The sequence below is a fragment of the Enoplosus armatus genome, chromosome 2, assembly GCF_043641665.1.
Source record: "Enoplosus armatus isolate fEnoArm2 chromosome 2, fEnoArm2.hap1, whole genome shotgun sequence".
Lineage (NCBI taxonomy): Eukaryota > Metazoa > Chordata > Actinopteri > Centrarchiformes > Enoplosidae > Enoplosus > Enoplosus armatus.
Genome location: NC_092181.1, coordinates 4,550,771 through 4,564,075, shown reverse-complemented (window position 1 = coordinate 4,564,075; position 13,305 = coordinate 4,550,771). Strand labels below are relative to the sequence as shown.

Below are 13,305 nucleotides of genomic sequence, written 5' to 3'. Positions count from 1 at the left end.
GCTTAATCTAAGAATTATTTAAATGTCTAACTGACTTGTATTCTGATTTGCATTCTCATAAAAAAGAACTGATAACACGTGAGTTCAATTACAGTAGTGACGTCAAGTTATCACGTGTTGTCAAATGTGGTTTGCAGGTGCAACTGAGATTTACGTACTGTAGGTACCACAGCTACTGAATATGGACCAGACAGACATCCGAGAGGGACAACAGGAAGCTATGAAAGTAAACATATGTGGATCTGGAGGGACGACTGAGACAACATGGTGTTCATGAGGACTTCACAGCAGAGACATAGGAGGAGGGTACACAGTGTCAAAATATGCTTTTGTGTATTATAAGACTTTACTGTAAATGTAGAGACCAGGTGGATAGGAGTGTTACATTTACATGTTTTTTAATTTAATAGTTCATAATTTACATGGATGTGTTTCATTGAGACATTTGTTTTCACTGGTACTTACTGTGAATAGAGAACATACAGAAAGGTGAACAGTGACAGTGAGAAACCTGTAAACAGAAACTGTATGACCTGAGTTTAGTCTCAATGAGAATGTGGTGCTGCTGGTATGGACCTGGACCTGGAGCTCCGCAACCAGGTTTGCAGCTGTGTCTGGGTCAGAGGGCTGCAAAGAACTCAGCTGTCCATACCTTCATATGATTTGTGAGTATATTGATCTCATGTTGTTGTGCATTCACATCTGTATCTGAGTCAAACAGTCAAAAGCTTACCGTGTTTTTACTCGTGTCACTCCACAGGCCATCCAAATATATGCTGATGGTCTGAATGATGAAAAGGATTCACACATATGTGACTGTATTGTTCTGCACATTATATTATACACACATTATATCACACATGTAAACGAGTGACTGAGGAGATCCGTTCTAAACAGAATGTGACACCACAGTGATTTAGAACACAGCGATGTCGTTAAATCATACACAGAGTCCAGAAACAGATCAGTCCTTCAACTCACATCAACTGAAACTACACACTTTATTGTCCTTCTTTTCGCTCCTATTTCAACATTCGCATTGAGTTTGCCTCAGAAAGATCCATGGCATTGAGTAACATGTCAGGTAAGCTAAGAGTGGTAAAAGAAAGTCTGATATATTGTGTATATATCTGTGAATTACTGAGAAACACAGAAAACTCATCTAGTATGCCTGTGAACATACCTCATATTTAGGTAGGTAAATAAGGATTAGATTTTACTAATGAATAATCATTGCATTTTTCTTTCTGAGAATTGTTTTACATACACTTGTGTGTTCTTTTATTAATGTCAGCCAGTCATTTCACTACAAAGTAAATATATCATAGTTAGAAACATTGTTTTTTGGATCTTAAATCTTGGAATAGAGTAAATCTCTGCTCTCTATGATAATGTGTAGTGTGGATGGGACTGATCTCTCTTGATGTGATGTTCCTTGTTGGATGAATTAGATGAATTAGTCTACACAGTAGAGTGTGTGTTGAACCACATCTGACATAAATGCACCAGTAAAATTGAGCATGTAGTTCTTTGACTATCTGACGAGCTCTCCTTGTCCTCCGCAGACGACTTCCCGATACATGAAGGGACCCTGCTGGCTTCCTGCTACGAGGTCCAGGACTTTATTGGGGAGGGGAGCTTTGGAAAGGTGGCCAGGTGTGTGGATATTGTAACCGACGCAAAGGTGGCCATCAAAATAACCAAAGACGAGCCCGTTTTCACTGAACAAGCACAGAAAGAGGTAGAAACAAACAGTTAATTTATCAAACCTGAAGCTGGAATATGCACATCTATCACATAACAGAAACTGTTCTATGTGATTACAGTTTGTCTTTAAGGTGACAATTAACAGTAAAAATCTATCCTTTCATATCTTCCACAGATTAAAATTCTCAAACAGCTGCAGACTCTGGATCCAGACAAATGTAATCTTGTGAGATGGAATGGCTCGTTCTTCCATGAAAGGTTCCTTTGTCTGGAGTTCGAGCTCCTTGACCTGAATCTGCGTGAGTACAGGCATCAGAGACCTTACAAGTCTCTGTCCATGGCGGAGATCCGTCCGGTTTTACATCAGGTATGTTCTTCCTTATGTTCTCAGAAGTATCCCATGTAGAAGTATCAGTTACTGCATACAAAATACGATGGGAAATCAATACCTACGCACATTGTTGTGACCTAATAAATATCAATTCTTGTGTTGTTTCAGCTGACCACAGCACTGCTCCACCTCGAGGCCCTGGGAATCATACATGCGGATTTAAAGCCTGAAAACATAATGGTGGTGGACCGTAGGCAGCAGCAGCTGCAAGTCAAGCTCATTGACTTTGGCCTGGCTCGCTACGTGTCCGATACTGTTCCAGGGTCACGTGTGCAGAGTCTGTGGTACAGGTAAGTGCTGAAAACACAGAGTCACAAGAAAAGAGCTAGAGCCAACGTCTTCAGTGACGTTTCCCTGGAAAGAAGCTGCTTTAGAACTGACAGCATGACAGAGATGAGATTTTAATATTGATATGTTATATTAAGTTTGCTTCCTCTTTGGTCAGGGCACCGGAGGTCATGCTGGGTCTGGTCTTCATGGAGCCAATAGACATGTGGTCTCTTGGTCTGGTTGCTGCTGAACTTGCTCTGGGCTTCCCACTTTTCCCCGCGCAGCACGAATATGACATGGTAAGCACCTTCAGCAAATCCTGGATTTGATCCTCAATGGAGCATTTTCACAAGCGAAACATCTGCTCCTGAATCAAACAACAACGTCTTCAAACTTGACGCGTGTGTGTGTGTGTGTGTGTGTGTGTGATGGTATTTCCAGATGAAATTCATTGTGGACTCTCTGGGTCAGCCACCAGATTATCTACTGAACTGTGGACGAAAAAGCACCCGGTTCTTTAACATTCAGGGCAGATATAACCAGCAAACCTGGAGACTTAAGGTATCTGTCTGTCTGCCTGCCTGCCTGTCTGTCTGTCTGCCTGCCTGTCTGTCTGTCTGTCACTCAGGATAAATGATGTAACTTGAACACTGTCTCTTTGTAGTCTCCTGAGGAGTTTGCAGGACAGACTGGGCACCGTTTCAGAGACACCAGACATGGTCACCTCAGGTCTCTGGAAGCCTTGGAGGAGGTAGGTGGTCTCTTTTGATCCCTAACTCATGAATGTAAAGTTATTACACGGATAACTTTTATTAAAATGAATGTCTTGAATCCAATTTTGACTTAAATTTCTTGTTTTTCCAGGGGATGAGTTTTAGAAATGAGGCCGAGAAGAACGAGCTGCGAGACTTTGTGGACCTCTTAAAAAAGATGCTGCTGGTGGACAACAACGGGCGAATAATACCCCTGAAAGTGCTGGAGCATCCATTCTTCTCTGCGGAGCGGCACACAGACAGCAGCCAGAGCATGAACATCAAAAACCTGCCGGTTGACATGAAGGAAGCCGAGCCAAACGTCACTCAGCAGCCTTCCTCACAGGAGAAGAGCGTCCACGGTCTTGAACTTTGCAGTGTTGCATCCGAGGCCACGACTCCTCATGAGGAACCAGTTTTTACTCATCCAGAAAATGTGTGTGCAAAGCTGGAGGATGAGGAGGATGAAGCAGCACACGCCCAGCCTGGTTAGTCACTTGTCTAAAGCCCTGCCAGTCTCCTTGTGTTTATAGTTTGGATCAAACTAACATCCTGCTTCTTTGTGGTTCTTCAGAGGTCGTTGTGGAGACCAGCAGCAAGAGGTTCTTTAAGAGGATCACAAAAGCTTTCTCCTCCTGTTTCCTCCGGCCTACATGATCAGCCATCCTCTATTATCTGTCATTTATTATTTTTCATTTATTGTGTTCTTTTTCATTTGTCAGTAAAACTGTTGACTGACATCAGAAATGTTTTCATGATGTGTGGAGACAAAGTAAAACAGAAATGACTGAGAAGTCAAATATACACAGAGCATGTAGTTCATCTTCTGCAAAGAAAAAAAAGATTTATTTTTTGTTGTAAGCCTCTGGGTAGTTCTTTATTCTCCCTCCACTGAGATTTACCTCGTGATGTCTGACACATAACAGCTTCAAAAAGGTAATCTTACCTGTCTCTGTACTGTCTTTTATGGTTTGTGAAGTAAAGCTGTGGTCAGCTCAAGTGCACTAAACAAATGTTTTTAAGGCCACATTTGTTGTCCCAGTGTAAGTAGATGTGTTCCCACCACCTAAAATTAAAAATAGAAACAGAATAATAATTTCAGCCTCTACCTGAGGAACGGCATCACATCACAGTTACTGCTAACCAATGGAAACCTGCAGGACAGTCAAGCAGTTTGCTTCTTTTCTGATATTTATTGAGAAACAAAGAGTCATTTCAAAAACACTAAATGAGATCAATTTGATTCCAAATGAATCAAATTTAAAAAAGCGCTACCAATAGCCGTATTTAAAGGAACATTTGCAAAATCAAAGTGCAAATATGTGACAGCAAATGAAATAACAAACAAAACAACAAATCAAAGACAGACGACCCTCTTCATGCTGCTGAAGCACAAACATAACATACATAAAAAAACTCAAAATGCAAAACATGTGACAGCAAATAAATAAATGAACAAATCACAAAAAGTAGATCAAAGAGATCTGAGCCAAACTAATCAAATCAACTAATCATTGTATCCTATTGGATATCGACATCAACTACAAAACAGAATACAAATAAATAAATCAAAAGTACAAATCCTTGCTGACAGGCTCATTTTAAAGTGCAAAAAAATATTACAGATGTAATAGCAAATTTCAAAATTTTAGGAATTCTTTTCAATGGCAGCCCTGTTCATGCTGCTGCTCCTCGGACCCTGTTTCTGCTGATCTACATGTGCTCCGTCTTCGGCCGCGGTGTTTTGTTGTCAAGAGGGACTCGGCTGCTGGCGTGGACCAGGACCTGGAGCTCCTTACTATCGGTGTTGAGCTCTTCCGTCCAATCCCTGAGTGACATACAGACGCAAATCAGAGTATTATAGTCTCTGTGTGAATGACTGTAGTAGCTGTGAGCTTCATTCCACTCACACACTCTGATAATCTGCTACTAGAAACAAGGTGCCTTGTTCATTTGTCCATGTGCTGGGTTCAAATGATCCAATATTTGCTGATGATGCCTTTAATGCTGTGAAAACAGAAACACTTTGACCAACTAACATGTCACCTTGCCAAGGCCTGTCCCAGCATGGCCTGTCCCTGCATGGCCTGTCCCAGCATGGCCTGTCCCAGCATGGCCTGTCCCCGCATGGCCTGTCCCAGCATGGCCTGTCCCCGCATGGCCTGTCCCTGCATGGCCTGTCCCAGCATGGCCTGTCCCCGCATGGCCTGTCCCCACATGGCCTGTCCCTGTCCATCCATTTCTTCCAGTTCTTTTCTTGACAGATGCTCAACAAGCGCCACGCCGATGCAGTCTCCCAGGACGTTGACAGCAGTGTTGCAGCGGTCTCTGGAAGGAAGACGCCGCAGAGCTGAGGATATGTGTGTCTCCACACTGTGTTGTTTGATGTCAGGTGTGGTAAACACGGGTTAAACTTACAGCAGCCATTCTAAGACCAACAGGAGGGAAGCGTCCCTCGCAGGAATCCCAATGACGGCCAAAATGAAGAGAGTGGTCATTCCTCCCATAGCCGGGATCCCTGCTTCTCCCACACTGGACACTGCTACTGTCGCTCTGCAGGGGAGACACAGAGCCACGTCAGTGATCACCACAGTGGACTGTTGAAGACACAATCACACTCAACAACACGGGAAGAACCGTATACTGGAATATTAACTAGAATCAATGTGCTACTTGCATCCAACTTAACCCCAGCTCCTAAAAACAAGAGACCGAACAGCGTGAGTGAGAAAATATGACTTACCCAAGGGTAATTAACTGGCTCCAGTTCAGATTGATGCAGTTGAGTTGTGCGATGAAAACTGCCGCCACCACTTCATAAAGAGCCGTTCCGTCCATGTTGACGCTGATCCCAATCGGCAGCATGAAGCCAGTGATCCTCCTGTCGATCAGGATTACTTGCTCACAACATCTGAAAGTCAGCCAGACGGCGTCGCTTGGAGACACAGTGCATCTCTTGTTAGTTCTTAAATATCTTCATATTCTCAATAAATCCTCTCTGTGACACTGTGCTGTTGAAGGACGATACAGAGATAAAAACTCAAACTCTCTTACATGCGCGAGATGAGCAGGGCCCTCAGCAAGGCGGGAGAAATCCCCTTAATGACAGGAAAGGGGTTCCGTCTCACACACAGGAGATAGATCAGTGGTAGAACTACGGCCCCGTGGATGAAGAGCCTGAAAAAGAGCAAACGCTACACAATGACTACACCAACCGGAGTTACTGACAGCAGCAAATAGAGTTTGCATCCACGGTGCATCTGCAATAGTGCTAAAAGTGCAAAAGAGAACACACCCACTAACAACCACTGCCGCGTACTTTACCAGCTTGAGGACAATCTCCCAGTTGTCCCCAACCTCAAAAACATAGCTGGCCGTCATGAACAAGACTCCGACTGGCAAGAGGCTGGAGAGGAAACAACAGAATGAAACTTCATTGACCTTGTTCATTTTCACACAGATGAAACGGTTGAGATTTTCCTCCAGAGCAAACCTGCTGTTTCACCTTACCTTACTATGATCTGAACCAAATGTTTGCAGACCTCGTTGGCGGCGGTTAGGATATCCACAAAGACTTTCCCTCTTTCTCCCATCTTCCTGAGGGCCAGTCCGAAAATAAAAGACCAGATGATCAGGCCCAAAGTGTTGATTCCATCAATATATTCCCCCTCCAGACGCACTTGTGTGCTTTTCTGAAACCAGAGGAGAAACTCAGTGAGAACGACGTCTGATAGCAACTTCATGTGTCAACAATTATCACCGTGAAAATATTCACCATTTCCAGGCTCGAATTTTGATCGGCTGCTTCAATCTCAAACTCCAACCTCCGAGTTTTGTACTGAAGAAGAAAAAAAATCACATCTCACGATGTTACATTGTCTCCTTCAGGGGCCGTATATCGCATGCCTGAGTAATAAAACCTACCTGCTGAAAGCTAGCCAGAATCAGATCTTTTGGCAACATGTTCCTATAAAGAGTAAAGAAGACACATCTACCATCATGAAACAGACGGCTAAAAACATGAATCAGCTTGTAAATGTTGACGAGTCTGAAAAGAATTCGTAATGTGTTTACCTAACTTTGTAGCACACCTCACATACAATCATTTTGCTTAAGAAAACACTGATGGATGTAATTCTGAAGGAAATGAATTCACACTTATACACACACTTTCTTCTCACCTTATTAGATCATACAAGGCATCAAACGTGGAGAAGGCTTCTTCATCACAAGCTGCAACTTTACCAGCATCATGGCTGACCCCAGGCTTGATCAACAGCACCAACATTAATCCTGCAACACATAATGCAGGAAGCACAACATGTATTCTAGCTGTTCCATGTGGACTGAGTCCAGCACTATACAATAGCTAGATTCAAATATCACACAGGATTGAATGGAAATAACACTACGACAACTACAACTGCAAATACCTGAATATATTCTACAAGGAAACACATGACTTTCAGCATCACGTCCGTTTAGATGGATTTCATGGCAACTTCATCACCCTCCTGTTACCGCAGCACAACACCATGAATGAAGAATAAAAAACTGCCTTTTAGCCAAAATGAAAAAACTCCAAACCAAACAATCTGTATGGATAGATATCACTAGGGGTAATTTGGGTGTTTGGGTGCCGCTTTAATATAGAATACTAAAACAATAGGATTTTGATGTAAAGCATTAAAAGATGCTTCTGGTCAAACCTGCTCACTAATTGTGTGTTTGTATGAAGAAACGTGCTCAGACTGATGCAGTCGAGTTCAACAGGCCTGCAATAAACACTACCTTCATGAAGTTTATAATGTTCGGTTTTTGTTGAAACTCTTTACGGTCACTTTGGAGGCTGAAGTTGTATTGGACTGCATTAGGTTTAGCTGGGTGTTTAAACTGGAGTGTATATTTGATGGAAGGTATTTCTCTTACCCAGAGCAACAGCCAGAAGAGTGGTTGAGACAAAGTACACTGCTGCACGTATAGTGATTTTTCTGGAGATGCCGTCACTCAGACTACAAACTCCTATTAAAAATAAAAAAAAGGTCTTAAGTCTGAAAGTTAGAGCATCAGTAAAATCATATATGAGTTTTACAGCATTGTAATGTGATGGAAAGTTGGAGCAACACAGTTACTGTACATCTTAAGTGAGCTGAGGTGTGTTATTTCAAACCTCTGTGAGGATCATTTAAACATAAATAAAATAAACGCTATGAGTGTAACATGTATAACCTAATGTAACAGTGAGAGATACACCTGTGGCTTACCTGTTGCCACATTTGTCACAATGAAAGGAACAGTAACACACTGAAGCATCCGCATGAATATTTCTCCTGGAAAGCCGATGTAGACTTTGTTGGGGTTCGACAGAGGGACAAATGTCTTCATAGTCATCCCCAAAGCAACGCCTGTGAGACAGTAACAAAGAAATATCAGAACTTCAACACAGAAAAAAGGTTGAAAATCACTGAGAATAGAGATGTAACAGAAGCAAAACAAACCAAGTGCCCTTGTGTTTGCACAAATACAGCGTGATACAACATAACAAAACTAAACAATGTCAAACTACAGTACAATGCAATACAAATGACAATAATAAATCAGAATTCATCATTTGGTTATTTTAGTTGGTATATCATAGGCCTATTCTGTATTAAATGTGTGTACTGTATCCTAACATGCTTACATATATATAATACAATTTACTATAATTGAGAGCAGAGGGACCTCGGCTGAGCACAAAATGACTACTAGCTAGCTTCCTTGTTTTGTCCAAAAAAGAAAGTTAGACACATGTCAGTTCTCTACGATTTAAATTCACATGCCTGTATCATAAGTACAAAGATCAAGGAAAATCAAAACCATTTTGTTTTGGCTCGTTTAATGTGGCCCCTCTGTTGGAGTAAATGCAATGATTTAACCTGTCCACTGGATGGTGCTGTTTAACCTGGTGTGATACACATGTGTACAGCATCTATCGTTACGTATTGTGCCGCCATATTCACATTTCAGGATGTAAAAGATGCACCTGTGGGTGCCCTGGTAACAGGATGTGGTATTTTCATGTAATTTCTGAACAGAACATTGCCTCAGGCGTGTATTTTTATATACTGTGTCCATATTATATATTAGCCTACGTTACCTTAATTTAGCAAAGTGTCTTTGGTGTCAGCCAAGATTTCTTTGTGATTTAACATGATTTGCCAATTTTTAGTCGGGACTGGGATATTTATTAGCAAGGTTATTATAACCTGTTAACTTTAGCTATATTTATATATATATGCGTTTTGATAAATACACCGTGTTTAACCTATAAGTTAGACCGTTCACATTTGTTTCCCAAAAAATATTTACTTAACATTAGCTAGCTAAGTGTTTTCTTTTGTCCTTAAAATGTATTTTAATGCTGTTTAAAGATTTAACAGTTAAGTTATACTAGTTCATATTTCAGTCAGAGACAGAGACAAATCTAACGTGAATGCTGTCCAATAAGCAGATTCAAACTAGTGTAACTAGTTATAACGTTAACTTAGCTGGCTTTAACAGTTAGCTAGCTAACTTAGCTAAATTAGACAGTTCTTCAGTTGGAGCAAGTAGCTAAACTTACATTGTTTACAATGACTCTCCCAGCCATCATCACTTACCCAGGGCAACAGCAATCAGGCTCGAAACAGTTAACATATTCCGGATAAAGAAATGCCGGCATTTGCTGAAACATCCCCTGGTGTTATTCTCCATTTTCATGCAGTCTAAAAGAAAATAAACTCACATTAGCTAATATTAACCACAGAAACACTTAAGCTAGCTAACTTGTTATGTTAGTTTAACAGCTAGCGTGACCAAAGTACTTGGTTAATTAAAAAGATTCAATGAAACATGACCTTTTATGACGTTTATAAGTAGACTATACAGATTATTTTGAGTCAATACTCACAGAGATTGATCAACAAAGGTCAGTAATAAGGTCTTCTGTTTTGGTGAGTTGAGCTCTCAGCCTCAGTCTCTCATCTCCTGTTTTGGTTTAAAGTAAATCAATCACCAACAATCGTTGGTGATAGAACCATAAATCTCGTGACTACCGAGGGTAAACAGGATATCAGATCCCAGATACATAAAAATAAAGAAAACAGTCAGTTTGGGACACACACACATTGTTTACTGTGTGTAAACAGATGTAGTTAGTAAACGATAGACTTTTAGTGAGGGCAAACTGTTGATGTCATTAAAGTGGGACAGCTCCAGGATCAGCAGTCTGGACAGCACTCCTGGCGAGTACCTGCCTCTGATTATAAGATCATCCAGCCATGGAGAGAGTCAGTGTCACCATGTACCAACTATTCCAGCTGCACCAGCCTTCCTTCACTTGAAGCGTAGTATACTTAACAGAGGAGCATGATATAGCAGTAGGGCCCTCGGCCTCCCTCTGAATTAAGTATTTAAATCACTTATGTTGTATTCAAATCAAACAAAACTATATAAAAACGTGCTGCATTGCCAAATAGAGGCAAATGTTGTCAGCACTTGACTTTAACAGGCCGAGAAGAAAAGTAACAAATGAAGGATTTTAGCGCAGTGTAAATAAATGTCACGGGGGTCAGAAATCATGTGAGCTGGTGCAACTCAAGGAGTATGCCTCTTGGTTAACAGAACTACACTGCCACCAAGAGGATGATCCCAAACACAAATCACTTATCCATCTTGTGGGCCTCAGTGGAGAGAATTGCAATTTTAAAAGCTGCAATAGAGGTGTTGAGGAAAGAATAACTGGAAAACACAATGTTTTAGAAGAGGATGTTATACATTTATTATTGAACCAGCTTTTGAAATCCAAAAGACAGGGTAAGGGATTAAAAAAAATCATTGCACTACTTAATAAAGTATTACTAGTAATAACTCTCATACAAAATGTACAAATGTTTGTTAAAAATTTCATTATCATCATAACAGGCCTTCAAATGATTTTGGTTACAGATATAATACATAATGAAACTACTATGACACCATTTTAATGACAGTTTCATAGAGTTTAAGGGAAAAATATTCAAACAACCCAACAACTTGCATGGAAAAGATTAGCAAAATGAATTGATAAGCACTAAATCGTACTGGTTGCGCCATTTTCTGAAAGACATAAATAGTGGGACTGAGGTAATTGCTAGTGTACCAAGCAACAACAACAACAACAAAAACAAAAAAAAAAACTGTCCAACATAAAACAATCCTAAGACAAAATGGATGCGTACAGTCACACATTTGACCTTTGACCTTAAAGAAAACAATATGATAGAAAATATAATTTCCCTCCATTCTCTTGGATATTACATGACTGTATACACTGACGACACTGAAGAAGAGTTGTAAAATGATGTTCTTCCAGGACACTGTTGGTTTGCATTTTCTGAGAAACAAAACTCTGGTTTGAATGAATGTGGTCTGATGTGGTGACACTGGATCGATACAAGTTGTACCTGGAGAAAATGCTTTCGAAAAAGGCATCTCAGATGTAAGACACTGCAGGTGCCTGGCTGCACTTCCCAAACCCAACGTCTGTCTAGGAAATCTCTATAAAAAGGCCTATGGCAGGTCGCCAACTTGACACAAAACACCAACTGTGATAAATAGTGATAAATTACATTAGAATATCTACTCTCTGTCCATGAGGTTTACATCTCTGAGTTACATTTATCACATGCTGACATAGGCCTTACAGAGATGAAGGATTATTAAGTAACAGAGCCCCAAGACCTCTGAACATAAACAGATGTGCAGTGAGAAGAATATAAAATAATTGACATGATGGGATACTGTAGGTACTGTAAGTGGATGTGGACAACATGTGTTTTTAATGCAAATGTTTGCAAACACACACACACACACACACACACACACAGACTGTGAAAAACTGATCAGTGGTTTGTTCAGGTCTTAAAAGTACATATTAAAGTGCTCAAGTGTCAAATCCACCGTCTGGTGAAACAGTAGATTTAGCTGTGACGTTTAAAGTCTCTTTAAACTTCCCCCTTGTCCATGATGGAGAAAAATTGGATCCACACACACGCACACACGCACACACACTTACAGAAAGCTGCTTGGGTACCAAGACAGATATAGATGTATATTTTCAAATGCCTCATTCCCATAAGAAGGCTAGTAAGCTCAGCATGTATGAATGTTTTGCGTCCACCTTTACAGCTCTGTAAGATCCAACTGTATTCACATAATGTGCCTTGGGGGAGAGCTTAGTGGATATGTCGAGAAAGAGATAAATGGTCCTGATGCATTTTCTTTAGGTTAGCACATACTGTATCACAAAAAAAGCCTCCAGTGTTCACTCGTTTGAGACAAGAACAATGCAGATGGGCAGATATGGAGTGATGGAGTCAAAGTTGTAGAGCGTGTAATGATGTGTGGCTTAAAGAAAAAAAAAAGAAAAAAAAAGAAACATGACACAAATAGCACTGTTAACTTCCCTGGAGGTGTTCCTGGTCCAACACCTGATTTTTAAACTTTGCATTCTGAACAAATCTTGGCCATAAAGGTCTGAAATTACCCTCAACCTCCAGTGAGTCTAAATCTATCTGGTATAGAGTGAGAGAAAAAAAAAAACAGGATTAAGGAAGTCAATGCACTGTACCACATGAACTGTATAAATACCACAGGAAGAGTGACACACACGCACACACACACACACACACACACACGCAAGGACACGCATAGAGAAAATAGAAGTATATTTTTCACTGTTCCAAAGTAGCTCACTCTTTGACCCACAGTATACAGTAACTTTGTTTTCACCCCACACAGACTGCTCTCATGCTGAGGAATGCAAGAACACACACACAGAAATGAAGATGGACTGATCCTGCCCAACTGCAATTATAATGAGTCTAGTAAAAAGAACAGCCTCTGCAAGCCAAGATGAGAATGCTTAATTATAACCAGAATAATAACAATGAGATTATCATAATCTTTGGACTGCCAATTCTCCCTACATGTTCGTTAGTAAAACTATATAGAAGGTTTTCAAAGAAGTCTTTTTCTATGTCCATCACCTAAGGCTGAACAGGTCACATCAGTTTGGAGGGAGTTGAAAAAAAACAAACACATACATACACATATACATATATATATATATATATGTATATGTGTATGTATGTGTATATATATATATACTGTATGTCCACCTGC

The 13,305-nt window shown here is 40.5% G+C and overlaps 1 protein-coding gene across 1 annotated transcript; it reads right to left on the bottom strand.

Annotated features, from left to right (window-relative positions):
* Window positions 1–4,833: 4,833 nt before the first annotated feature.
* LOC139303011 (excitatory amino acid transporter 3-like) lies at window positions 4,834–9,861 on the bottom strand. The gene is made up of 13 exons (XM_070926699.1): window positions 9,762–9,861; window positions 8,385–8,525; window positions 8,050–8,142; window positions 7,302–7,413; window positions 7,045–7,087; window positions 6,896–6,958; window positions 6,631–6,812; window positions 6,416–6,526; window positions 6,175–6,297; window positions 5,864–6,055; window positions 5,539–5,673; window positions 5,338–5,448; window positions 4,834–4,948 (listed from the first exon to the last, which is right to left on the bottom strand). Exons 1-13 carry the CDS (start codon window positions 9,859–9,861, stop codon window positions 4,834–4,836), a joined length of 1,521 nt encoding a protein of 506 aa, XP_070782800.1.
* Window positions 9,862–13,305: the final 3,444 nt, after the last annotated feature.

Bases quoted from the DNA above. Each gene is read 5' to 3' on its own strand.
- LOC139303011 (XM_070926699.1), bottom strand. From the start codon at position 9,861: ATGAAAATGGAGAATAACACCAGGGGATGTTTCAGCAAATGCCGGCAT. The intron at 7,088-7,301 runs GTGAGAAGAAAG...TACTCTTTATAG, and splicing joins GCCTTGTATGATCTAATAAG to GAACATGTTGCCAAAAGATC. The intron at 5,449-5,538 runs GTAAGTTTAACC...TCTTCCTTCCAG, and splicing joins TTGGTCTTAGAATGGCTGCT to AGACCGCTGCAACACTGCTG.